This window comes from Macaca fascicularis, chromosome 1 (genome assembly GCF_037993035.2).
Source record: "Macaca fascicularis isolate 582-1 chromosome 1, T2T-MFA8v1.1".
In the NCBI taxonomy this organism is placed as follows: domain Eukaryota; kingdom Metazoa; phylum Chordata; class Mammalia; order Primates; family Cercopithecidae; genus Macaca; species Macaca fascicularis.
The window spans coordinates 31,062,876-31,088,611 of NC_088375.1; the positions used below are offsets into that span (position 1 = coordinate 31,062,876).

General features: G+C 41.4%; 2 protein-coding genes and 1 pseudogene across 11 annotated transcripts in view; 1 reads left to right on the plus strand and 2 right to left on the minus strand.

The window, feature by feature from the left end:
• Nucleotides 1-5,154, minus strand: part of TNFSF4 (TNF superfamily member 4) — a 277,633-nt gene extending 272,479 nt beyond the window's left edge. For 3 of the 10 annotated variants that reach the window (XR_010580561.1, XM_065527173.2, XM_045398094.3), the window contains exon 1: nt 4,694-5,154. The gene's annotated coding sequence lies outside the window, so the exon portion shown is untranslated. Of the gene's footprint in view, nt 1-2,189; nt 2,350-2,487; nt 2,581-4,605 lie in introns of all 10 variants that reach the window. The other 7 variants (XM_074014474.1, XM_074014672.1, XM_005540016.5 and 4 more) reach the window with 5 other exon arrangements.
• LOC107128902 (T-complex protein 1 subunit alpha pseudogene) overlaps nt 1-5,154 on the minus strand; it is a 96,865-nt pseudogene extending 91,711 nt beyond the window's left edge.
• Nucleotides 5,155-5,295: 141 nt separating this feature from the next.
• PRDX6 (peroxiredoxin 6) lies at nt 5,296-16,618 on the plus strand. The gene is made up of 5 exons (XM_045397714.3): nt 5,296-5,453; nt 9,283-9,439; nt 13,199-13,345; nt 14,104-14,250; nt 15,610-16,618. Exons 1-5 carry the CDS (start codon nt 5,359-5,361, stop codon nt 15,736-15,738), a joined length of 675 nt encoding a protein of 224 aa, XP_045253649.1. The 5' UTR covers nt 5,296-5,358; the 3' UTR covers nt 15,739-16,618.
• The last annotated feature ends 9,118 nt before the right edge of the window (nt 16,619-25,736 follow it).

Genomic DNA, 25,736 nt, shown 5'->3' on the forward strand with positions numbered 1-25,736 from the left:
CCTCTGCCTAGATTTCAGAGGATGTATGGAAATGCCTGGATATCCAGGCAGAAGTTTGCTGCAGGGCCAGGGCTATCAAGGCAATGCAGAAAGGAAATGTGGGGTCAGATCCCCCACATAGAGTCCCTACTGGGGCACTGCCTAGTGGAACTGTGAGAAGAGGGCCACCATCCTCCAGATCCCAGAATAGTAGATCCACCAACAGCTTGCACCACGTGCCTGGAAAAGCTACAGACACTCAACACCAGCCTGTGAAAGCAGCCAAGTGGGAGGCTGTGCCATGCAGAGCCACAGGGGTGGAGCTGCCCAAGACATGGGAACCCACGTCTTTCATCAGCATGACCCGGATGCAAGACATGGAGTCAAAGGACATAATTTTGGAGCTTTAATATTTTACTGCCCTGCTGGATTTTGGGCTTGCATGGGGCCTGTAGACCCTTTGTTTTGGCCAATTTCTCCTACTTGGAATGGTTGTATTTACCCAATGCCTGTAACCCCATTGCATCTAGGAACTAACTTGCTTTTGATTTTACAGGCTCATAGGCAGAAGGGACTTGCCTTGTTTCGGATGACACTTTAAACTGGGGACTTCTGAGTTAATGCTGAAATGAGTTAAGACTTTGGGGGACTGTTGGGAAGGCATGATCGGTTTGAAATGTGAGGACATGAGATTTGGGTGGGGCAGAATGATATGGGTTGGCTGTGTCCCCACCCAAATCTCATCTTGAATTATAACTCTCACAATTCCACACAGGGTAGAAGGAACCCAATGGGAGGTGGCTGAATTATTGCAGCAGGTCTTTCCTGCACTGTTCTCATGATACTGAATGAGTCTCACAAGATCTGATGGTTTTAAAAATAAGAGTTTCCCTGCACAAGCTCTCTTTTTGCCTGCCACCATCAACGTTCTGCCTCCCCAGAACCTCTTTCCTGTATAAATTAAACCTCTTTCCTGTATAAATTAAACCTCTTTCCTGTATAAATGACCCAGTTTCAGGTATATCTTTCTCAGCATCATGAAAACAAACTATTACAGTGATAAAGAAGAGCAGTGGAGAGATTATCAGCCCCACTCACCGAAGGTTGACAGGACTGCCTTAACAATATGTACAGGTTACTGTGCCCAAGCTTTATTTCTGAAAAGACAATCAAATCTAACAAGAAAGTTTATAAGAGTTAAAAAAAAAAAAAAACCTCACCATCCTAACATTAATTTTTAGTTTTATATGTCTCCTCCCATTGGTATAGGGATTTTTACCTAGCTCTAATTACAGTCATGCATCACTTAATGATGGGGCTATGTTCTGAGAAATGCGTCATTAGGCAATTTCATCATTGTGTGAACATCATGGAGTGCACTTACACAAACCTAGATGGTATAGTCTACTACCTACCTAGGCTATATGGTATAAGCTTATTGCTCCTACGCCTCAAACCTGCACAGCACATTACTATACTGAATACTGCAGGCAATTATAACACTATGGTAAATACGGCTCAAGCCTGTAATCCCAGCCCTTTGGAAGGCCAAGATGGGAGGACTGCTTGAGCCCAGGAGTTCGAGACCAGCCTGGGCAACATAGGTTAGGAAGACCCTGTCTCTACCAAAAATAAAACAATTGCCAGGTATGGTAGCATGTGCCTGTAGTCCCAGCTACTCAGGAGGCTGAAGTGGGAGGATTGCTTGAGCCCAGGAGCTTGAGGCTGCAGTGAGCTATGATCACACCACTGCACTCCAGCCTGGGTGACAGAGCAAGGCCCTGTCTCAAAAAGAAAAAAGAAAAAAAAAAGGACAAAAAATGGTACACTCATATAGGGCATTTACCATGAATATAGCTTGTAGGACTGGAAGTTGCTGTGGGTGAGCCAGTGAGTGAGTGGTGAATGAATGTACTGTAGACTTTATAAACACTGTATATTTAGGCTACACTAAACTCATGTGTAAAAATTTATTTCGTCAATAACAAATTAACCTTACCTTACTATAACTTTTTTACTTTATAAACTTTAAAGTTGTTTTAATGTTTTGACTCTTTTGTAATCTTAGTTTAAAACATAAACACATTGTATAGCTATACAAAATACTGTATTTTCTTTTTATATTCTTATTCCATAAACTTTTTTATATTTCTAAAAGGTTTTTTTCTTTTGAAACTTTTTAAAAATTAAAAACAAAGACATAAACGCACACATTAGCCTAGAGCTTCACAGGGTCAGGATCCTCAACACGTCACTATGCGATAGGAATTTTTCAGCTCCATTATCATCTTATGGGACCACTGTAGTATACGTAGTAATGTTGTATCACATGACTGTATAACTAGAGACATCTGGTTCTTTTACTGCCAGCTGTGGACAAACAAGAAATGTTGCTGTTATGGCTGCAGGAAGGCAACCAAATGTTTCTCTAATACTTTGTACAACGTAGTCCTCATGCCCACTATATCTAACGGGTCACAAATATTCATTAACAAAATATAGTCAAACCTTTAGGAGTTCACAATCTGGTGAGAGAGATAGGCATCATAGTGCACAGCTGTTTTTCCAAATGTCCATTGCTAATCTGTTCATCTTATTCTTCTGTCAAAGCAGTAAGGACAGAAGAGAAGATGTGAGTCATCCCAGAGTCACAGCCCTCTGAAAATCCCTGAAATCCCTTCTTTCCTGTCCCTCAGATCACTGTAAGGACTTCAAGGTTCTCTCTAACCCTTACAGCTGTCTGAAAACATTTTTTCCGATATGACAGCCTCCACCTTCTCTCTAAGGAAAGTAAATCCTTTCTTAGTCAAGTTCTCCTTTTCCACACTCCGGTCTTTCCCTGGAATATCTCCCCTATCCTTCCTCCCTTCTTCCTTTCCCATTATACTTCTCACTGACCCTCAGGAAAATAGCTTAAAAATTTCCCCTCTGGAATGGGGCCCCGTCCACAGAGCACCTACCTTCCGTATAAGTCAGATGCTAAACTCAATTACCTACGAAGGCCAGGCAGAACAGTGTTCTTCTGACTTTGTTTGCACATTAAGTTCACGGAACATTCTCTACTTTCACAAAGAAACATGCTTGTTTTTTTCTTGAAACATACAGGCCTTAGTTAAGCTTTCATTTGCACAGTTTTGATAGATAGGGATGCTTTTTTCCTCCCAATTTGTTTTTTGTTTTTTGTTTTTTGTTTTTTCTCCCAATTCCACTCTAACGTCAGTAATTGGCAGAGGACCTTCCGAGTAACAGAGAACATATGCTCTCTAAGAGGGCTGCTCAGCAACCACGGTTTGCCAAGTGGAACATGGGCCTAGTGTTGCTGTGTTGCTAGATCTTCTGACCTTTCAGGAGACAAAAATCCAGATATTTTTATGAAAAATCATGTTTTCAAAATGCTGACAGTTAATTCAAAAGAATTTAACATGCTCCAAAGTCTAAAGCAAACAAGTTCACAGAGTGAAGGAGCATTGCCAGTGTACAGCTTCTGGCGCTGTTAAGTTTTAATGAGTATTTTATTATCTTTGCTTAATTTACAACAGACAATTATATAATTATGCCTTTGACAGACATCAATAATCTGTTTCTGTATTCGTTCTCCATATTTATAGAGTATTGTGTTTTCTAGCTTATTTCCACAACACATTGTTAATAGTGCCTTAGGCCAAACTACTCTTCTTTCCCAATTATTCTCTTTCTCCCCTACAAAGGGAGTTAAAACAAGGAGCTGTTAAAGCTCGGAGCCAAATAAGAGATTAAATTACATTAGTTTTAAATGGTTTTCTGGAGTGGCTGGAAATTTTTACCAGTAATCTTACTGCAATTCCTGGGTCAGTGAAGAACTGGGTAAATATGATTACCGTGCACACACAAACACATCGCTGTGATCAAAACGCACATCACAGTATGTGAGTCACTACTCCCAACACTGCCATGTCTCTGCCTTAGTAAGCCTGCCAGCCCCATCCAGAGGATTTTTCTCATCTCTGAACTCCAATCACTTCCACCTTCCCCCATCAAAATTTACCCTATATTTTATTATAATTGCATATAAATATGCCTTCCTTGTAAGAGGAGGACCTGTGTCTCTCCATTGTACAGCCTGGCACAGTGTCCGGCACACAGTAGGCAAAGCAAGAGTCATTGCACGAACCAGTATCATCATCCAAACAATAGCTACCATTTCCAGAGCACCTACCGTGAGCTGACTAGTTTACCTGCATTATCCTGGTGGCTTTCCCAGACCAGACCACCCAAAACAAAGCAGCCCCCCAGTCACCCTCTAAGCACGTAACCCTATTTTAGTTCTCGGAATAGGACTGATTGCTTTCTAACATATTTTGGTCATTTCGGTGTGCTTATTGTCTGTCACCGGTTTCCCTTCACAAGAAGGAAAGCTCCAAGAGGACAGGCATTTTATCTACCTTGTACTTGGCTCATAGCAAATAAATGAATCTAAGCCGCCCACCTCCCTGGGCGACAGAGTTGACCTGCACACAGTAGGTCTCAATGAGTATGTTTTAAATTTTATATTTAGATTTCAAGATAATTGTGTTGAATATTTTATGGTTCATAACAAACAGAAAGGGGAGGGCAGAATAAAAATAAATAAAAGTTTAGTTACATTACCCTAGCACTGACGTTGGTACGGGAATTTTTGCTGCAATAAGAAAACCACTTCCTCTGACATAAGGTCACCCACACTTCTGGGTCTTACCACATCCTCTTAGACAGCTCATCGTGGCTGGGCTGGCTGGGACAGTCAGGACTCCAGACGCTCACACTAAAAGAGGGATGGGAGTCGAGGAGTCACTCCACTCCTCTGTAGGGAGCTGGCCGCGAGTGGGTGCGCAGGAGCGTGCGCGCGGATCCGTGCAGCGCCCAGGGCGGCTGTGCGAAGCCGCCACAGCCTGCGCGCCCCGGCGATTCTCCACCCTGGGGCTCGCCTGGCCGCTCCGTTCCTCTTCCTTCCACCCCCAAAGCGCGCAAGCCCTGCAGAGTCAAACCTGGCGCATCCTCAAGCCTCCAGGGGGAAACGTGACTGAGCCCCGCATCACGTGTGCAGAAACGGCCTATAGTGTCCGAAGGATGCCACCTAGTCGCAGGCCCAGCGGCGCCACGGACAGCGACCGCGGTTGTCCAGGTCGCGCCCCGTCCCTGCCCGGCCCAGCCCAGCCCATCCCCGCGCCCCGCCGCGCCCCGCCCCGCCCCGCCCCCGCGGCCCGGCCCCCAGCGGCCAGCCTCCCGCGGCCCCGCCCCCGCCGCCCCAGTACCCGCCCCTCGCGCCTTCGTTTATTTCTCTGCGCGCAGGGACCGGCTGCTTCTTCGCCAGAACCACCCGATTGCTTGCTGTCCCAGCGGCGCCTCTTCATCGCCGCCGCCATGCCCGGAGGTCTGCTTCTCGGGGACGAGGCTCCCAACTTTGAGGCCAATACCACCGTCGGCCGCATCCGTTTCCACGACTTTCTGGGAGACTCGTAAGTGGCCACCGCGTAGCCCTGCCCTGGCCTTGGTTGCGCCTGGACTCGGAGGTGCCTTCCCTATTTCTTCTCCCTTCCGTCCTCCCTGCCGCTCAGCCCCCTGCGCCGCTCGCCCCCTCCCCCGCACCGGTTTCGGCGCGCGCCAGGCCGTGTGGCCCCTGCTCAGCGTCGGCTGCGCCCCCGGGAGCTGGCACCCCTTCAGCCTGCCCTGCGCGAGCCACTGGATCCCTCCAGGCCTCCCCGCCTCCGGCGTGGCTGGGCAAGGCCACGCCAAGGTGGGGGATGGGGAGGACAAAATTGGGTTCTGCAGGTTCTGGAAACTCACTGCCCGTGGGAGGGTTTGTTGTCCGTTGAACTCGTCTTAGTAAACTGCAGGTAGCGTGGTCAGGCCGAGGGCGCAGGGGCGGGTCGGCATTGGCGATCACTTCCCCGGTCTAGTGCCCAGGGTCGCACCGCCCTCCCTCCCACCCTCCGTTCTGGAATTTGCTCCCTGGGGAGGATGGGTGTCTGAAGCCAAAGTCGGAGGACACAGCTGCTGGCTATATGTTACAGGAAGGCCAACGTATTATCTGAGGGTGCAGGGTATTTGCAGGCTTCTGGGCACAAAATGTGAAATTTAAAACCACTAGCTGCCTAATCGGTGGCCGAAAGACTTTTTGTCCAGACCCTCCTTCAATGACCAAGATATGATTTGATAACAGCTTTAGGAAGAGCCAAGAACACTCTGTGTAGGTGTGCCTTCAGAGATTCCAGAACTTGCCACGCTTTTCTGACGCCGTTCAGCTGTAGTAGCGTATTCTTGCTAGTGATGGCCGTTCCAGGCTCCAGGACACGTGTACTCCCAACTTTGAGACTCTTTTGTTTCCCAGTGGCTTGCGCCTCACTGTCCTCTCCACTTTCTGCCTTGCTTCCAGCACATAAGCTTGCTGATGATAGCCAAATTGATGACCTGTGATCTGACTTGGCAGTTTTGCCATTATGAATAGGAGTAGTGAATCAGTGTTGCCTTTTTTTTTTTTTTTTTTTTTTTTTTGGCAGCTCCTGGATTAGCAAACTGGAAGTTGCTTAGTTTTCATCAGAAGCATTCCAGGCATGTCTAGTTATATTATGGTTCTGGAGTTCTAGTGGTCCCACTACACTGTGGGGCTCCGAGGTTTGACGACAGTTCTTCCCCAGTTTATATCCTTTTTATGTACAGTATCCAGGGAGACAAAGAGAGAGGCTTATGAAATTAATCAATGATTGGACAGGGCTGTGCAGAGAACCAGGGAGAGATTCTTACACATCATGTGCCTACCCGGACCCTTACAACCTCTTAGGTCCCTTTTCCAGCCACTGAATAGAGGAAAAAGCTTTGTGAAAGATAGGACTAGGCCAGAAAAAGGTTGAAAACTTGAATATTCAAACCTTGAACGCAGAAAAATACTTGAGAAATACAGCTTATGGCCAGTCTTATACTTAGGATCTAGGTAGTAGTATTTCTCCAGTAATCCTTGGGATTTTTAGAGTTGTGTTCCTTCCCATTTCTGCCTTCAGCCCTCACCCCCATGAAACATAAACTATTTCCAGAACTCTTAGCTTGTGTAGATTAAATATTAGCATAAAACATATTTAACTGTTCCAACAATTAGAAATGTTGTTGCTTTTTAAGCTAACCATACTTTTTTGGGGTTTCGTTAATGTTTATTAGCCTCTAGATCCATCTAGATTTGATCAAAAGTGGTACTTTATCAGCCATAGTTAGGAACACGATAAAAATATCTGCATTTATTAACTAATAGACAAGTCTGCCTAGGATCAGGCGTAGTATTCCCTACCTTACCAGGAAGAGAAGTTTGAGCCTTTTATATGTTTATGACATGGATTTTTGCCTGATTTTTCCAAACTCTATTCTGTATATGATCCCAAGTCAGACTGTCAATTTTTGATCCAGGTATTTTTGAGGAGAAAAAATTAAAATATCTTTCTCTACCTTACCCCTGATCATTGTAAACAACTAAAGAGGTTGGGTGCTACATTGGGTGAGTTTACTGGACCTTATCACTGTTTCTGTAAGTGGTAGAAGTAGCTTCTTCATAGCACATCTTCACTACGCAAAATATGTGTTTTCCGGGGTCTTCTGGGGCTTAGTAAATGGGAACCATTCTCTTGAAGGAGGAAACCTTTTGTCTTTTGAAAATGGGTAAGAAAGAAAACGGGAGAATGTCACTGAATTACTCTTAAGTGCAGCAGTAGGAAGACTTAGAGGGAAAGAAAGGCCAAGGTGAGACATTCTTGGAGTTTATCCTACTTGTAGCCACGAGGTAAACTGGAGTTTCACTTCTGAGGGAGGGAAGGACGTGAACTGGCTTAAAACCAGTTCCTTTCGCATGATTCAGCAAAACAGTCTCTGCCGACTGACAATGGAAAAAGAACTCCTAACTTTTCTAATTCATCCTCCCTTTAACAATACAGGAGGAAACGCCCTGTTCCATTTCTTCTCAACTTTTGGAGACCTTCTGTTAAGTCTCATCTAACCATTAAATAGATTGTTTTCCATAGAATCTAAGGCCTAGATTTTACTCATAGTGATATTATCTACTTCAAAAGATATACTCTATGTTCTTCCTTTTGCCCTTCATAATAAAGTGAACATAGTGCACACCTCCACAATCTTAAAAAATATATATTAGCTTTCTTCCCAGTCTTGCCATAGGGCCCTCCATCCTTTTCGTAAGAAGATCTTTTTCCTTCTTGAAACCTTGGGAGTTGAGTGGAAGCTGTAAGTGGGAAGGAGGTGCCCTTGTCTTTGCTTGTTCTCTGTACTCAGGGAAACTTCGGAAAGGTCAGCTTGGCATCTAGGCAAGATTTAGTTATCTGCTAGTTTAGGATCCTGCCTAAATCATCTGGTTTAGGATAGTTTAAATTGATGGGGATGTGGAGAACTGAGTGTTCAATTTTCCTTTTCAGTTGAAAGAGTAGTTTCTGTTGCCAAGGAGAAGGAAATGGTACTTCAGCTTTCTTAGTGGCCGCTTGAAACGTGCTCAAAATCTATAAAATCTTAGACAATGATGACTTAGATCTTAGTATTTACCTAGGAATTTGCTATTGTAGAAATCTACATTGTAGGCTATCAAAATTCTACCTGCTTGGTCTGAAGAAAGAAGAAAAACTGCAAATGAAGAGATAGGTAAAACTGTTAAGGTGATACTGTTTTGTCAGAGTATAAATATTGGGTGTCCTGTTTGGCAGGTTAGATCAGTAAAGTGGTTTTACAAGATTTTGTATCCACTTGCTTCGAAGAAACCAAGTGTCGACTTCAATTTTTACATATAAATAGAGGATAGAAACCTATTTATTTCAGATTACATAATCTGTTTATTATTGTAGTCAGGCATTTGTTTGGATTGAGAGCATACTGGGACATCCATTATTGGAGCTGAATGTCATGGTCTGTGCTAGAAAAAATGTAGAAAAGGATAAGAAGAAATAATTAAGTTTTTTCAGTAAGCTACTTGGCTTGAACAGCACAGATTTTATTAGCCAAAAAGGAGTCAGGGTGGCACCATAATTATTAAAGGAAGCAACACCTTAAAATTAGTCTTTTTAAATATGTGTCATCTTGAATTTCATATCTTTGATTAAATCGGGCTATAAGCATAGGCTTCTCTAGAGGTAAGTAGATTGAAAAGCATTCCTCAACAGAAAAGTTTAGAAGTAAATATCGTCATAAGCATTCATTTAAAAAAGAAAGCCTGTTTTTGATTCAGAAGTTGTGACTTTTCATTCTCTGTGATGTTGGTGATAACTCTTCATTCAACTGTGACCTTGTTTTTCTTCCTTTCAGATGGGGCATTCTCTTCTCCCACCCTCGGGACTTTACCCCAGTGTGTACCACAGAGCTCGGCAGAGCTGCAAAGCTGGCACCAGAATTTGCCAAGAGGAATGTTAAGTTGATTGCCCTTTCAATAGACAGTGTTGAGGACCATCTTGCCTGGAGCAAGGTTAGTATCAATTGGCATGAACTTTGAGCCTGAGATTATAGGTCAAGTTATAAATTATAGAGTCCTTGGTTTTTGAGGTTAAGGTACAAGTAAGCTTTAGGTTCAAAGTTCACTGATTATTTGAAAATTTCAGTTGAACCACACAGTGATCACATTGCTAAATCCATTGGTCAGTCAATTCTCAGACCTCATCTTGGCCTGCCAGCAGCATTCAACCTAGGTGATCACTGTTTTCCTTTCTTGGCTTCTAGGACACCACATCCTAGCTGTTCCTGCTCACTGATTCTTCCTCTCCCAACTCCTAATTTATGCTGAAGTTACCCTGAACTTATTTCTTGGACCTCCTCTCTTTTCTGTCTGTACTCTTTCCCTTGGAAATGCCTTTAAATACCATCTATGTGCTGTGGTTCTCAAATTTTCATCTCTAGGCCAGACGCTTTGAGGTTCATGTAACCACTGCCTACTTAGCATCTCTCCTGGGATGTCCAGTCATCTCAAACCTAGCATGTCTAAGTAGGCCTCATTCTTAAATCCAGAGTTTTATTCATCTAAGCTAATGGCAACTGCATTTTTATAATTGTTCACGCCCCAAATCCAGGAGCCATTCTGAATTCTTCATGTTTTTTCACATCATAACATCTGATTTATCCTCAAACTTGTCAGCTCTACCTTCAAGATATGTCCTGTATCATGGATGGAAGACTGACTCCCAAGGGATCTGTGTGACTTACCCTCACCTCTTTTGGGTCTCAACTCACAGGACATTTCATCAAAGGCTTTCTTGTCCTCATTATCTAAAATGATAACTCCTTTTCACATTCACTATCCCCTCCTCCTCAGCACTCAAATACTCTGCATATTACCTATTTAGTTTGTTTCTTCCTAGTAGAGTGTAAACTCAGCAGGAACAGAGACTCCTGTTTTGTGCACTGCTGGAACGATGCTCACTACTCAGTACGTCTTAGGTGATCAGTCAGTATTTGTTGAATGAATTAACTGAAGGAAATACCTACTTTTAGCAAAAGAATTTACTTGAACAATAAATTTGGTGGTCTGAATTTACCTTGAAAACATTTTAAGGACTTCACTACAACATGCGGTTAAGTAATAATGGTAACTACTTTTTGAGGGATGTATACTAGAAACTGTGTCAAGCATGTGTAGTTGAATAAAAGATGTATTGACCTGTGAGTTAGGGATCTGTGGCTGCATCCTATAGCAGTTAACACTAGTTAATCCTAAATATCTGAGACTAGAAGAATCATGTGTAGGAGAAAAAAGAAGGGCAGTTATCTATCTTGAAATAGAATTTTTTTCATTCCTTACATTTCTCAGTGAGTGGTAACTGTAGTTTTCACTATCATTTTTCATTTTCATTTTTGCAGTTGAGAATACTTTTTTCACTTAGAAACTTGGAGGGACTTGCCCAAGACTGCCCAATGGCAATGAGATTTGAATCTCAAATCAATGGTCTTTTTAATACAAGATGATAAAAAGTAGGATTTAGCCTAATTTAGGATAGAATAAAGCCAAATAATTTAGGATACTTTCTTTGGTGTTCATGGGTGTAATATAGTGTCCATCATGCAAGTGGCAGAGTAGAGAATTAGTGCATAGCAATAATTAAAGTGACATATTGCCAAAGGAGGTGTTTGTAGCCCATTATAGAATAGCTTTTAAAGTATAGAAGCATACACAGGTTTATTTTACCCTGAGCTTCTGCCTTAGAAGTTTTCACAATTGTGATTACATTGAATAGGAAAAAAGTCTGAACTACCAGAAGGAGTGCCCAAACTTTGACATACACCTGATATATAATAATCTGCCTCTAGCATGAGACTATATTAATTATTATTTAGCTCTGGTGACTTAATAGGCAGCCAGTGACAACAGAAAGTTAAGATAATAAAATGAAAGAATGTTAGAATGTGTTGTCATCCAGGAGCCTGAGGCAGGAGAATGGCTTGAACCCAAGAGGTGGAGGCTGCAGTGAGCTGAGATCATGCCACTGCACTCCACCTGGGCGACAGAGCAAGACTCCACCTCAAAAAAATTAATAAATAAATAATAAGAATTTGTTGTTATCCATTTCAGAGCTCATCAATGCCACATTTGTTACATCTCTGTTGAGAAATCCACAATGGTTTTGTATCTGCTATGCCACCAAGCTCCTGTTTTACTTTCAAGCCTACACATAATAGACCTGATTCCAATTTTAAATCATTTTTTCCATTACTTGCTAAACTCTATCCAACTAAGTTCCTCACTCTCCTATCAATAGTTTATGTACAGAGTTGCCCACATGTTTCATTAATATCGTTCCTGGACAAGTGCACTAGCTCACACCTATAATCCCAGCACTTTGGGAGGCCAAGGCAGGTGGATCACAAGGTCAGAAGTTCAAGACCAGCCTAGCCAAGATAGTGAAACCCCGTTTCTACTAAAAATACAAAAACAAATTAGCTGGGTGTGGTGGCGGGCGCCTGTAATCCCAGCTATTCAGGAGGCTGAGGCAGAGAATTGCTTGAACTTCGGAGGCAGAGGTTGCAGTAAGCCGAGATTGCACCACTGCACTCCAGCCTGGGTGATACAGCAAGACTCTGTCTCAAAAAAAAGAAAAAAAAAATTTTTTATATATATATATACACATATATGTGTGTGTGTAGTTCTGCTCCCTAGAATGCCTTTCTTTTCTCTGTGAAAAATCTTACCCATCCTTCAAGGGCCCAGATAAAAGTCCTATTCTTTTCTTGAAGCCTTTTCTAACTCTTGGAGTCCTACAAATGGGAGTGTTCAGTACTTCAGCATTTACCGTCCACCTTTTAACATTAGTCTTGCATTTGCTGCTGCTTCATGCTGGAATCATCTCTAACCAAATTAGAAGTTCCTTTGAAGGCAAGAGCCATGTCTTACTCATCTGTATTCCACATGTACTTACCATAATGCTTAGCCCACCTTAAGTGCTATATCAATGCTTAATCAAATAACAAAACTAATTTTTTTTTTTCTCCAAAAGCTTCCAGGGATAGAAAAAGTAGAAATAAATGGATGAGTAAAGTTTTACTAGGGAAGGAGGGAGACATATCATTTTTCCTTAGTTCAGACTTGAAATGCTTTGTTTTCTGTTTGAATTTCACCCTAGTTTAGGTTTACCTCTGCCTTTTCACCCATTTATTTTTGACTTGTCCTTCAAGTATATATTCAACTCTCCATTCTTGTGTTTGCTTTGTTTTGTGATTTTTTGTTTGTTTGTTTTTTGTCATTTCTTACTATTTGTCTTGTAACTTAACATCTGAGTCAGGGTGCTTTTGAGGCAGGGACCAGAGCTATAAGATTTTCTTTACATATGGTATTATTTCTAGATGTGATGGATTTAACAAACCTGTTGTATCTGATGGTTTTTACAGTATTTGGGTATCCAGAGGTGCCTTGTATTTGGATGTAACTAAATTATTGCAATGTTAAAGGGGTTGCTGCTGTTTTCTCATGGCAGTGGAAGCATGCTGAATTTAAGAGAACTGGGCATGAAAATGGCTTTGGTCCATGATTACAACCTAAGTACTGTACTCTGCTGTTATTCCTGGCAATAATTGGAATGAAAAGTGTTGATTTACTCACTTTTTAAAATTAAAATTGCTTAAAGAAAATTACTGTGATTTGGTCCTCTTTCCTGTCTTGCAAGGTGATGGCTGTTAACTGATGAAATTCAGAGCATGTGTTAAGTTTAGATTCCTCTTTCCCCTTTTACTTGTGTTTCAGGATATCAATGCTTACAACTGTGAAGAGCCCACAGAAAAGTTACCTTTTCCCATCATCGATGATAAGAATCGGGACCTTGCCATCCTGTTGGGCATGCTGGATCCAGCAGAGAAGGATGAAAAGGGCATGCCTGTGACAGCTCGTGTGGTAGGTCATACAAATTCATTTTGTAGTCAGCATAACTGATCAGGCTGTATGTCCATGTAAATGCTCGTACCAGCTAGAGGAGATAGGGGAGTATCTACAATTATGAAATAACTGTGTATTGGCAACAATATCACTGATTATCTGTAATGCTGATGCAAAGTGGCTGAAATTTTCAACTAAATTTTTCAACTGCTTAATTCATAGTTCATGGAAATCTACAAAAAAAAAAAAAAAAGTTGTTTATCCTAAAATGTCCTCCAGAATTGAGAAACCTTTTCATAGCTCTCCTGACCACCCTGTCTTTAAAGTGATTGGCCATATCCTTCTTCATAAGGCAGCTCTGTTTTTAAATTTTTATTTGTTCTGTCCTCTGTCCACTAGAGAACAAACCCGATCCCTCATCTGAATAAATGCACAACTATTCAAGGAACAATATCAACTCCCATTAGTATTATTTTTATGATAGTCATCCCCAACGGACATAGCCTTTCCTGGATTAAATTTGCATATCAGTTTTTCTTACTGGGATAGCCAGAACCAAATGGAATTCCCTTCTAAGTTTAGAAAATAACAGAGAGAAGAAAAGTATCTGTATTCCAGCCATCCACATTAGCAGTTGGTGTATCCTTTTGGTGCTTTGTTTTGGTCTTGTTTTTATACCCTTGAAAATTCTTAATGACTGCAGAGCTTTCTAAGTGGCTTTAACATCAAACACACTCAAAGAACTCTTCCTCTTTATGCCTTTCTGTGCTTTGCAGGTGTTTGTTTTTGGTCCTGATAAGAAGCTGAAGCTGTCTATCCTCTACCCAGCTACCACTGGCAGAAACTTTGATGAGATTCTCAGGGTAGTCATCTCTCTCCAGCTGACGGCAGAAAAAAGGGTTGCCACCCCAGTTGATTGGAAGGTAAAGATGTTTTTAAAAAAAAAGCAGTTTCTGTACTTGCCTGAAGGGCCAGTCTCTAAAGGGCCAACTTCAAGGTCTGTGTTACCTGGATCTCTGTGTCTAGCACGCAAGTACACTGGGAGGATTTTTCCTCATGACTGAGTCCAAGATTTGCTCACAGGCCCTTTTCAAGGTTTTATAACTAACACCTTTTATGTATAACACAAACTCTCTGTATGGCTTTCTGACTTTTAGATAATTTGGAAAAATTATTGGTCAGAATGATTCCTTTTCCTAATAGAAGGTTTAAAAAACACACACACACTTTTATCTAACCCTTCCCTGATGGCACAGTATTTATGGCACAATCTCGATTTGCCATTTCTGTTAAGTCATGGATATAAAAATACTGGTGTATTAATGTCATTAAGTATTTCATTTCTCTTAAGCTTCATTCTTTTAAACCTGTGCTAGAATTCTCCAAAATTTGTTCATACACTTTTAGTCTTTAAGACATGGATAACATCACAAGAGTATCTTAACATTGCTACATTTTTAAAATAATGCTAACCTGAATACCAGGTTTTGTTTTGGTTTTTTCTGACAGACAAATCACTTAAATTCTGTATCCACTAGTTAATTTAATATTACTGATTTATGTACTTATTGAGCGCAGATAGTAGTGAACTGGGGGGATAGCAGTGAACAATAGAAGGTCCTTGCCCTCATAGAACTTCCATTCCAGTGAGTGGAGACAAGCAGTAAACAAGTTTATTAAGTGGTAATAGCAGGTGCTACAGGGAAGAATCAAGCACAGATGGGGAGAATAACAGTACAGGGGTGGGAGAGTGACTGTCAAGGAATGCCTGTCTCTGAAGGGACTTTTGGGAAGAAAGACACAGAGAAGATGTGACCAAGGCATATGTATTTGTGAGGGACGAGCACTACAGGCAGAAGGAGCAGTTAGTGCAAGAAGCTGGGCCTACAAATGAGCTTGGCATGTTGGAGGAATACAAGGAAAGCTAGCATGCCTGGAGCAGAAGCCGCAAAAGGTGGAGTGAGGGACAAGAGACGAGAGGAGGCAGGATTCCATCACACAGGGCTTGCAGGCCATGATACTCACTTAGAATTAAATGTAAAGTGTGGTGGCCGGCTGTTACTGGGTTTAAAACGGCTGTTTCTTGTTAATATGGGGTAACTACTTTCCCGCCAAAAGTGCCAAAGATCAACTTGGAAAACAAAATCCTCAAAGAGGGGAAGAGTGAAGAACACTTGATTAGTCTCATTAGCACCTGTGGCTACTTTTCTAAAGTTAATTCATGAAGGCCTTGAAGCTTCACTATGAGATTGAATTTCACCATTCTCAATGTCTTTCAATAGGATGGGGATAGCGTGATGGTCCTTCCAACCATCCCCGAAGAAGAAGCCAAAAAACTTTTCCCGAAAGGAGTCTTCACCAAAGAGCTCCCATCTGGCAAGAAATATCTCCGCTACACACCCCAGCCTTAATTCTCTTGGAGAAGTTAGTGCTGTGAGCCAGAGGATGTCCGCTGCCAATCATGTTTTCCTGCAGCAATTCCATAACCACATCCTGGTGTCATCACAGCCAAGGTTTTTAGGTTGCTATACCAATGGCTTATTAAATGAAAATGGCACTAAAAGTTTCTTGGGATTCTTTACTCTCTGCCTTCACCAGCAACCAATTCCATTCATACATCAGCACTCTACTGGTTCTGTTTGAAATATGTTCTGTATTTAAAACTCAAATCTTGTTGGATCTCTGCAGGGCTTGTGACCAATGAGGTCATATTGGTTGATGGTTGAGAAAGCTTGCTTCACTCTGCATCAGAGAATGACTATCATTTTTTTTAACTATCCTATCACGTCCTCTCTTCTGTCACCCATTTTGAAGAGTGGCAGAACTTGAGGTTCAGCTTCCTCTGTAAATATCCAAGTATAAAACCCAGGAACTTCTAGAATAACCCAGATGTGCTTTAATATTCTTTTAATATGTTTTGATCACAACTCGGGGAAAAAAGCTTTTTAATTCTGTACCTTTCTAGTAGATAAGTGAAGAGCAGGGGAAGAGACCTTTAAATATTTTGCTATAAAAATGTGTGATAAGTTTCTATCAAAATGGGGAGATTGCAGAAAAGGCTTCCCTTGGCTTCCAAGGATGTGTAGCAGGTGTGAGGAATGCTAGTGCCATGTGCCTTTCACAAAGAGTTTGCATTTATCAGTCTGCTTTCCGATGATATGTACATGAAAGAGTACACCATGTGAAGAGAAGAGAGAATGGTTGAAAATGTTTTATTATAGAACTCTTGCAGTGAGTTGCTATTTTCTAGATTTTACTTTTTAGGGAACAAAATAAAATCCTTTGTTAAAACTGGGTCAGAGAATTCTGTTGTCACATTTTGAAGTATCAGCTTAGACTTATGTCCTGAAGGGCAGAGGCTTCCTTCTTCCTAGGATTGGCATGAGTAATTTCTTCCAAAGACAGAATTTATATAAGATTTTATATAATTTTATATGTAAGATTTTATATAATGAAAATGGAGGAACAGCTGAAGAACGTGTGATGTCACAACATGTCTTGGTCCACTTTGCTCCTTCATGTTACTTGCTTGGATCCTAGAGTCCCATGATGTTATAATCCCTGGTATAAAGAGCTCTCCTAGCCTAATGCCTTAATGGGATTGCTGGGTATAGGAATGTGAACCTCAAAGATAATGGTACATCTGTGCTTTTTGCTGCTCTGAACTAATACTCTCTCAGACTTTGATCATACTCTACTAGTAAGGGCTAGGTTTAGAAAAGGGTGTCCCGTTTACGGTGTCTTAGTCTGCTTGGGCTGCTATAGCAAAAATACTATAGACTGGGTGGGTCAAACAACAAACATTTCTCACAGTTCTGGAGACTGGAAGTCCAAGATCAAGGCGCTGGTAAATCCTGTCTGGCAAGGACCTGCTTCCTGGTTTGTAGTTAACTGCCTTCTTGTTGTATCCTCATATGACCTAGAGAGGGATCATCGCTCAAGGTCTCAGAAGGTCACTAATGACATTCATGAAGTTCCACCCTCATGACCTAATAATTACCTCCCAAAGGCCCTACATTCAAATACCATCACACTGGGGATTAGGCTCTAACATAAGAATGTTGGCGAGACACATTCAGTCCATAGCACCTGGTATGGTCCTTTGTATGAAACCCCCCCCTTTTTTTTTTTTCTTTTTTTGAGACAGAGTCTCACCCTGTCCAGACTGGAGTGCAGTGACGTAATCTCGGCTCACTGCAACCTCTGCCTCCCAGGTTCAAGCAATTCTGCCTCAGCCTCTCGAGCAGCTGGGACCACAGGCGGGCACCACCATGCCCAGCTAATTTTTGTGTTTTCAGTAGAGATGGGGTTTCACCATATTGGCCAGGCTGGTCTCAAACTCCTGACCTCGGGAACCACCTCCTCGGCCTCCCAAAGTGCTGGGATTACAGGCATGAGCCAGTGCGCCTGGTCGAAACCTCTATATTTTTATTGAATAGAATAATGTAAAACGAGCCCCAATGCCATGTGCTAGATAAGTCATTAAGCCTTTAGTTTCCTTGATTTCTCCACATGTAAAATTTGAGTAACACTAAGAAGATCGAGAATGTAGGTAGAAATTCCAATTCTGGGGAATGCTGGTTTGAAAGAGACAAGAGGGCTAGCTAGTTTCCTGCTCTCATTCCTCTGCAATTCAATATATTTTACCCTGAGCATGGTGTCATGCACCTGTAGTTCCAGCTACTTGGGAGGCTGAGAGCAGGAAGATTGCTGGAGCACAGGAGTTCAAGTCTAACCCGGGCAACATAGGCCCAGTCTCTTAAGTAATTAAATGCTCTCTGTCCTCTTACAGCAAATCTGACTATCCCCAGCTTCTGTTGTTTCCCTAGCTGTCAGGGTGCTCACTGCTCTCTTCTCTTCACTTTGATATTTGCCGCCTTTCGTTCTTGTCTCTCTCATGGAGAGTCTGGCTTCACCTTTTTTATGGTGATAGTTCAAAGTTTAAATCTCCAACATTAGTTACTCAGATTTGAATCTTGTTTACAGATGGATGGAATTTGCTGTTTAATTTGCAAATTCTAAATGGAACTCATCAACGTTTTCTCCAACCTCAAACCTATCTCTTACCCCTCTTACCTCTTATTCAGCCTTGGTGTGTGTTTGGCTATATATACTATTCTACCTGTATAGATGATGTCAGTATAAAAATGCTGAAAGAGAGCTCAAAGAAAATGGGTCACGTACCCTCAAATTGAATTCTGATTCTGTCACTAAGCAGCCATGAAGCCATGAGACCTTGTGCAAGTATTCTTTTCCAGACATAAAATATTACCTAATGAATATGCATTTCCAGGGTAGAAGTGTTCCTTAAGTACATTTTTAAATACAGTCATGCATTGCTTAACGACAAGGATATGTTCTAGGAAAAGCACCACTAGCCAATTTCTTTGTTTTGTGAACATTACATAGAGTATACTTATACAAACCTAGATGGTATATATTTTTATTTTCTATATATTTTATCATATTGAAAACCAAATGTCCCAGCATCATTACTGAATATCAGTCATTTCCCTACTTGATCTGCGGTGCCAACATCAAGTGCAATATATTAGGTTTCTATAAATGCTCCGTTAAACACTTATGAGACCACTGTCATATATGTGGTCCATTTGTCTGAAGCACTTTTATGTGATGCATGACTGTAACACTATTAGGCGGGGAAAGTAGAGTCCCCTTATGAGAATTGCTGCCCTCAGTTTTCATAGAAAATTTTCATTATGCATCCAATGATTTATTTATAGGAAGTGAATTAATGTATGACTACTGCAGCTATGAAAGAAATACAACTTGAGAGGCAGTCTATGTGACCAAAGAGTTGGGAAATGCTTTGGCTAGTCTTTTAAAGTGTACAGTCTTCTAAGGTGACCAAAGTGATAGACTTGTGATTCCTTTGTTGTCGTCTCATCAAAAGTCTGATCTTACCCCCAACCTCCAACCAAAAGATAGGGATCTGCAGTGAGAAGCTCAGCAAAGGGATTAGAAGCCAGAATGGCTGTACCTAAATGGCCAAGTCAGGATGCCAATTACTGGGTGCAGTGAACTGGCTTAGGGATTTACTCCCTCACATCCATTTGACCCTTCCTCTTTGAAACAATGCAAATGGAGGAAATGCTGACAACATTGATTCTAGCTGAATGGGCATAGCATTTAACTGGTTAAAAGGCCATTGCTACCCTCTTGTCATTCAGAAATGGCCATGTAATTCGCTTCTTGCTGATGAGACACAAATAAGAGGATTGTTGGAGGTTTCTAGAATTCTTTCCCACTCTGGAGAGCAATTGTAAGCACTTGTTTGTCTCCCACTGGATATACGCAAGAAAACATGAAGCACTAATTGCTGCTGGTAGCTGTCTTACCACCTAGGAGTAGTGAATCAGCCGTAGAATGAGGCTGAAAAGGTGAACAGCAGAGTGGAGAGAAAGAAAAACTCATATTTGATGACCTTCACTGAGTCTACCAACCACAAACATGTCCTACCTCTTAACTTGCATTGCATAAAATTAAAAATTTCTTTAGTATTTAAGTCTGAGTTGGGTTTTCTGGTACTTGCAGCCCCTCAGTATCCTAACATACGCTTGCGATGAAGTATTATCCTTTAGTTGTCTCAAATATATGGTGATGTACTGCCTCCTAAACAAACAGACATATGTTTTCTTCTACTTCTGTATCACCTATACTTGTGGAACTCAGGCTTCAATCTGCAGTAAACCACCTGAGGAGCACACTAAAATGCAGAGCCCAGAGACCTACCCCCAGGGATTGATTCCGTAGGTGGCTATAAATCCATTTTCTTTAAAACAATATTTTAGACACAGGGTCTCACTATGTTGCCCAGGCTAGTCTCCAACTCCTGAACTTAAGAGATTCTTCTGCCTCAGCCTCCTGAGTAACTGGAATTACAGGCACATACCACCACACCCAGCTCATGAATTCACTTTTGACAACCCAGGTGACTGTGACACAGAATACAACAAACACTGCTGTTGTTCAACCGATATCCATTTCCCTTTTAAGCCTTACTAAGAAGACCAAGATTTCATAAGGGTAAGAAGGTGAGGTGCCGGTTCATCTCAAGGTGAATTTTGAAATAAGTGTGGCCATGTGACAGTTCTGGCCTAGGGTCAGGTCCCTTCCTAACTGAAAAGGCAAAGCCTCATTAGGAGAAAGCTCCTGGAAAACAGTTGGGAGGCCTGGTGTTAACAGGTGTTGTTTTGCCACCGTGAGGATAAATATCACAAGCCAAGGATAAAGGAGAAGTAGGCTACAGGAACCCTGGGTCCGTAAAAACATCCTCAAGCAGCCGCACCACTCCTGTCCGCCTATTTCCAGACATCCAGTTAAACTGGAAAGATGGACCCCTATGTGGTGATGCCATTGTGGTCAGGTTTCCGTAATGTTCAGAAACACCTCATATTTGTTAACACACAGATGCTCCAAGGACCACGCTGAGAAATACTGCCTTATTAAGCTAGGTATCCAGAAGTTTCTTAATGGTTTGAACTTGACTTCTTCTCTTGTATTCCCTTCTATTCTTACCTGTGTCAGAGGTGTGTGAACCAAAGCAACTCCATCTTAAATAGGAGCTGGGTAAAATGAGGCTGAAACCTACCGGGCTGCATTCCCCGACAGTTAACGCATCCTGAGTCACAGGATGAGATAGGTCAGCACAAAATACAGGTCCATAAAGACCTTGCTGAGGAAACAGGTTGCAGTAGGCCAGCCAAAACCCACCAAAAGCAAAATGACAAGAGTGACCTCTGGTCGTTCTCCCTGCTACACTCCCACCAGTGCCGTGACAGTTTACAAATGCCATGGCAACGTCAGGAAGTCACCCTATATGGTCTAAAAATGGGATCCACCCCAGTTTAGTGTACCATCAAGAAATAACCATAAAAATGGGCAACCGTCTACGGAGTAACCATTCTTTTATTCCTTTACTTTCTTAATAACTTGCTTTCACTTTGCACTCTGAACTCGCCCTGAATTCTTTCTTGCACAAGATCCGAGAACCCTCTCTTGGGGTCTGGATCTGCACCCCTTTCCTGTAACATATTTCTGGTGACCACAAAGGGACTATCGTGCAGAAACCCTGACCAACGGCTACCTTTGCGTAAGTAGTGGGGTCCTGTAACATCTTTCTGGCAACAAGGGAAGTGACTGTACTGCAGAAACCCCCGACCCAAAGGTGAACTTTGGGTAAGTGGTGGGGTCCAGTAACATCTTTCTCACAAACCACAAAAGGGACGATACTGAGGAGACCCCCCCCAAACCCAAGGAAAATAGACTGCAGCAATGATTGGATGACTTGGGGTAAGCGGTGGGGTACCCAGGTAAAGAATGGAATTGGGTTAGAGGTCCCCCTTAGGGGAATTAAGAGTCTCTCCAAAGACTGAGTAGGTTAAAGGCCCCTCTTAATAAAAGGCAAGGACGCTTGACTGACCTTGGGTTACAGGCCCAACTTAGGAGGGTTAGAATCCCTTCTAAGATTTAGGGGGTTGGTTAGAGGCCCCTCTCAGTAAAGTCCCTAAGAACAGGTTTGGCACTATGGGATGTTAACTGCTATTCTCTTTGGATTAATCTGCCTTGTACTCTTTGCTGACAGCTATGGGTGACAGGATTAGGCATGTACAGGATCATGGGACATGGGGAGCTTTTCCCCTGCTAAAAGGGGAAACTTGAGAGCTAATGGGACTGCTGGAAAAGACTCCTTTGCTACCAACAAGCGGCCGCCTGGACTTTTTCATTGTCGGAGGGAAAAAGTGGGTTTCCCTGGCTTCCCTAAGCCTTCACCTTCCCCACCCTGCCACAGGCAATACCTTCCTTCTCTACCTCCTTTTTTTTTTTTTTTTTTTTTTTTTTTTGAGACGGAGTTTCACTGTTTCACTCAGATTGGAGTGAAGTGGTATGATTTCGGCTCACTGCAAACTCCACCCCCTGGGTTCAAGCGGTTCTCCCGCCTCAGCCTCCCTAGTAGCTGAGATTACAGGCACCCGACACCACGCCTAGCTAATTTTTGTATATTTAGTAGGGATGGGTTTTTGCCATGTCAACCAAGCTGGTCTCAAACTCCTGACCTCAGGTGATCCATCTGCCTCGGCCTCCCAAAGTTTTAGGATTACAGGTGTGAGCCACCGCTCCCGGCTCTACTTTTCCCTTCCTATCTTTTATTCAGGGCAACCATCTTGCCCAGAGACCACATGTTGAAACTCCCAAGTCAGAGGTTGGATTAAAGATGACAGGGCCCATTTGGGGGCAAATTTAAGCCTTGCCAGTTTGATATTGGGTGCTAAGCGGAGTGGCTAATGTCTATGTTTTATCACATGTATTTTGCTCTGGTCAAAATAAAAAAAATAATTTTCCTTTATGATGCGGCTTGGTCCCTAGGGCAATGGTGCCACAAGCCAGATCACTAGGGCCACTCAGGGAAAGGGAAGCCAGAAGCCTGGCATGCCAGCAAAAGGGTAAGCATTTCCGGCCAGTTAGATTTCTGGCTTCTCTCTCTCTGTGCAAACAGTTAAATGAATGATAAAAAACAAATGAAACAAACACAGTGTTTATCTCCTCTGTAAAGTTTCGATTAATGTGAAAAAGAATTCTAAGGCTAGTCTTAAGCTGATGTATTTTGTAGTATAAATTTGTTTTTCTGTGTCGAGGGGTACTTCAGGATAAAACATGGACCTAGAACACCTGTAAGCCTGCTTTTCAAGACCCAGCAGGCTGGTCAGTAGCAAACTGGACTGCAGTTCCCTAAAACAAACAAAAAAAAACTGGATAAAGTCTCCACCTTGTTTTATGTCCTTGGGAGCCTGACCTTTTAACTATGTGGCGGTACTTTCTTTTGGTCTCCGCCTTCAGGGAACAGGAATTTTAGGGTTCATGTCATAGTTAGCTTTAAAAATCATATTAAATAGTTAAAAGTCTTCGCAAGCTCAAAATTAACTATTCTAAATTCCTGGGAAAGGAAACGGAGGCCGCCCTGTGCTGTAGCTCAGTAACAAAGGTTTTTGCACTTTCACAGTGGTGATCCAGGTCCATTTCCCCACCCAGGAAGTAAGTTGTTTCTGGTTTAATATCTCCACGACTTTGTCTATTCTGTTCTCCTCCAGGGACTGTCTTAAATTTTCCTTTCTCTAACCACCTGGGAGGTTACCTTTGGTAAAGTTCAAAAGCTAGAAATATTGGCTGTTTGGCATAAGAAATTCTAAAAGGACTTTTGAGTGCTATGGTTAAAATCAGTTTAATTAAAAGCAGATATTCAAGCTCTAACAGCCTGGACTCCTTGGGAAAAGAGGCACCAGAGACCAGTTGCCAGGCCCTGTTCTTCCAAGGGCTCCACCCTAAAGCCAGTAATCCAATTAAGAAACTTAAAACTTGGCAAATGAAAAATTTTACAACTACTGTAGTAATCTTCTTCTGTCTTTCTGTGTAGCTATATATGTGTTGTGTGTAATGTTTATATAAAAGAACTCTAATTAATTGGCTTAAACATAAATAAACACAAATATTTTGAAAGCAAAATAAAAACTGTAATGCCTTTTAGTTCATGTAACTTTAGTAATTTTGGGGAAATAAAAACAGCTTTAAAATGATTGATAAAAACATTTAGTCTAAATCATGCAGATCAGATATTAAGTTTGCTAAATGCTTTAAGGTCATAAACAGCTTCTTTGACTTTTAAAAATTGTTCAATTTACCTACCTTAAAGCCATTAGATTCTAGATATGGCTTGGGGACATGTGAAATTAGCCATGTCCCCTACCTATACAAAGAAGATTATTTAAAAAGAGATTTTATATAAAAAAGGATCTCGTGTGATAAATTCTTGCCCTAAAGTTAAATGACTGGTTGTTTAAAAGGAAGAATATTTAGGGCAAATCAGAAAGTCCAAGAATGTCTTAGATAGTCTGTGTAAATTGTGAAAGATTTGTGAAAGGGAATTTATGCAAGAAACATTGTACAATTCAAAGGTTGTTAGGCCTCCTAAATGCTTCATATAATGCCACTATGACTCCTACTGTACAACTTGCCTGCTTTACTGCTAGATAAGGCATGGGAACATGTGGAGTTAGCCACACCCCTAGCTATGCTGGAGAGTCAGCCCTTATCTGCACTTCTGCCTGGTGTGTCCTAGGCTAGGCTCCACACCTAGCATACAATTCAAATTGCTTACTAACCAAGGCTTTCACCAAAAGTTAAAGTCACTAAAAGTTAACATTTAAACATGTAATTGAGACTATTGAAGAAACACTTTTACCTGTAAGGTGTTCAAGGAAAGTAAAATGTATTTTTGGTAAAAGATGACAAAAAGGCATGAGAATGTAGATTTTTTTTTTTTTTTTTTTTTTTTGCCTAAAGGGTTAAAGAATTGTTTTAAGTAAGACAGAATAAAGCTAAAGGTTTAAACAGTTGTAAAAGGTTTGTAAAAAAATAATTATAAAAGAGAGTCTGTGTGTGGACATTGGCTGAATTAAAGGGATATTATTCAGTTTTTCTATAAATTAAACACTGGAATAAAAGCACAACAGGCTTTTCTTAGAGCAAAACCGTGCTTATGATCTGCTCTTTAACAAAAACTTGTAAAGGGTTATAAAAGGCTTATGAGAATCTTACCTTATGGTCAAACTAAGATTGGATGGATTTATTTATAAGGTTTTATTAAGAATTGGGTTTGACATAAATAATGCACTAATGCAACAGTGACATTTGGTTTATTCGGTACAAAAGTCATAAAGGAAGTATTGTCAAATATAAAATGGTGTTTGGTTTTCTTTGGGCTGTATTTTCGTAACTGTGTTATTGGTATATATTCCAAAATTATGGGAAACTCCTATAACTCTGATATGACTTAGTGTACATTATCAGTAACAATTATAATTGTTACACAAAATCACTGTATGCCACAGAGGTAACAAATTTCCTTGTCAATTGTTTCTTTGACTGTGGCTGCCCTAAAACATTTTGTAAGCCACAGACAATTGTTAACTTGTTTTAATCCTCTTCAGAAGGTGGTTTATAATCAATTATAGAATTCTAACAGGTGTTCTTAAATGCAGGTTTTTCTAATAACTTTGGAGATTGTAACATTAGAATAGAGAAAACACCTTTTAGAACTCTCATGAAGAGCTGGACTGTTCGTGAATATAAAATAGAACAGGTCTTAACTAAATTAACTGAACCAATGGAAGACTGAAGTAATCCTTTTAACTTTGCTTAAAATGTTGCTGATCCTTTGTTTTGTTTTTCAGAGTCAAGGAAACTTTTCTTTTGAGCTTTTCTATTTATAGCTTTTAGCAATTGAGTAAAATATACTACTGTGAACAAAATTTGGTGTGTATTTGTTTCTCTCTACCTGATTTCTCCAGAATTTGGAAACTAGTTGTGAGTATTCTAACTTATGGCAATATAG

Excerpts from the sequence above, each read along its gene's own strand:
- PRDX6 (XM_045397714.3), top strand. The coding sequence starts at position 5,359 with ATGCCCGGAGGTCTGCTTCTCGGGGACGAGGCTCCCAACTTTGAGGCC. Across the intron at positions 9,440-13,198 it reads ACCATCTTGCCTGGAGCAAG|GATATCAATGCTTACAACTG; the intron begins GTTAGTATCAAT and ends CTTGTGTTTCAG. Across the intron at positions 13,346-14,103 it reads TGCCTGTGACAGCTCGTGTG|GTGTTTGTTTTTGGTCCTGA; the intron begins GTAGGTCATACA and ends TGTGCTTTGCAG.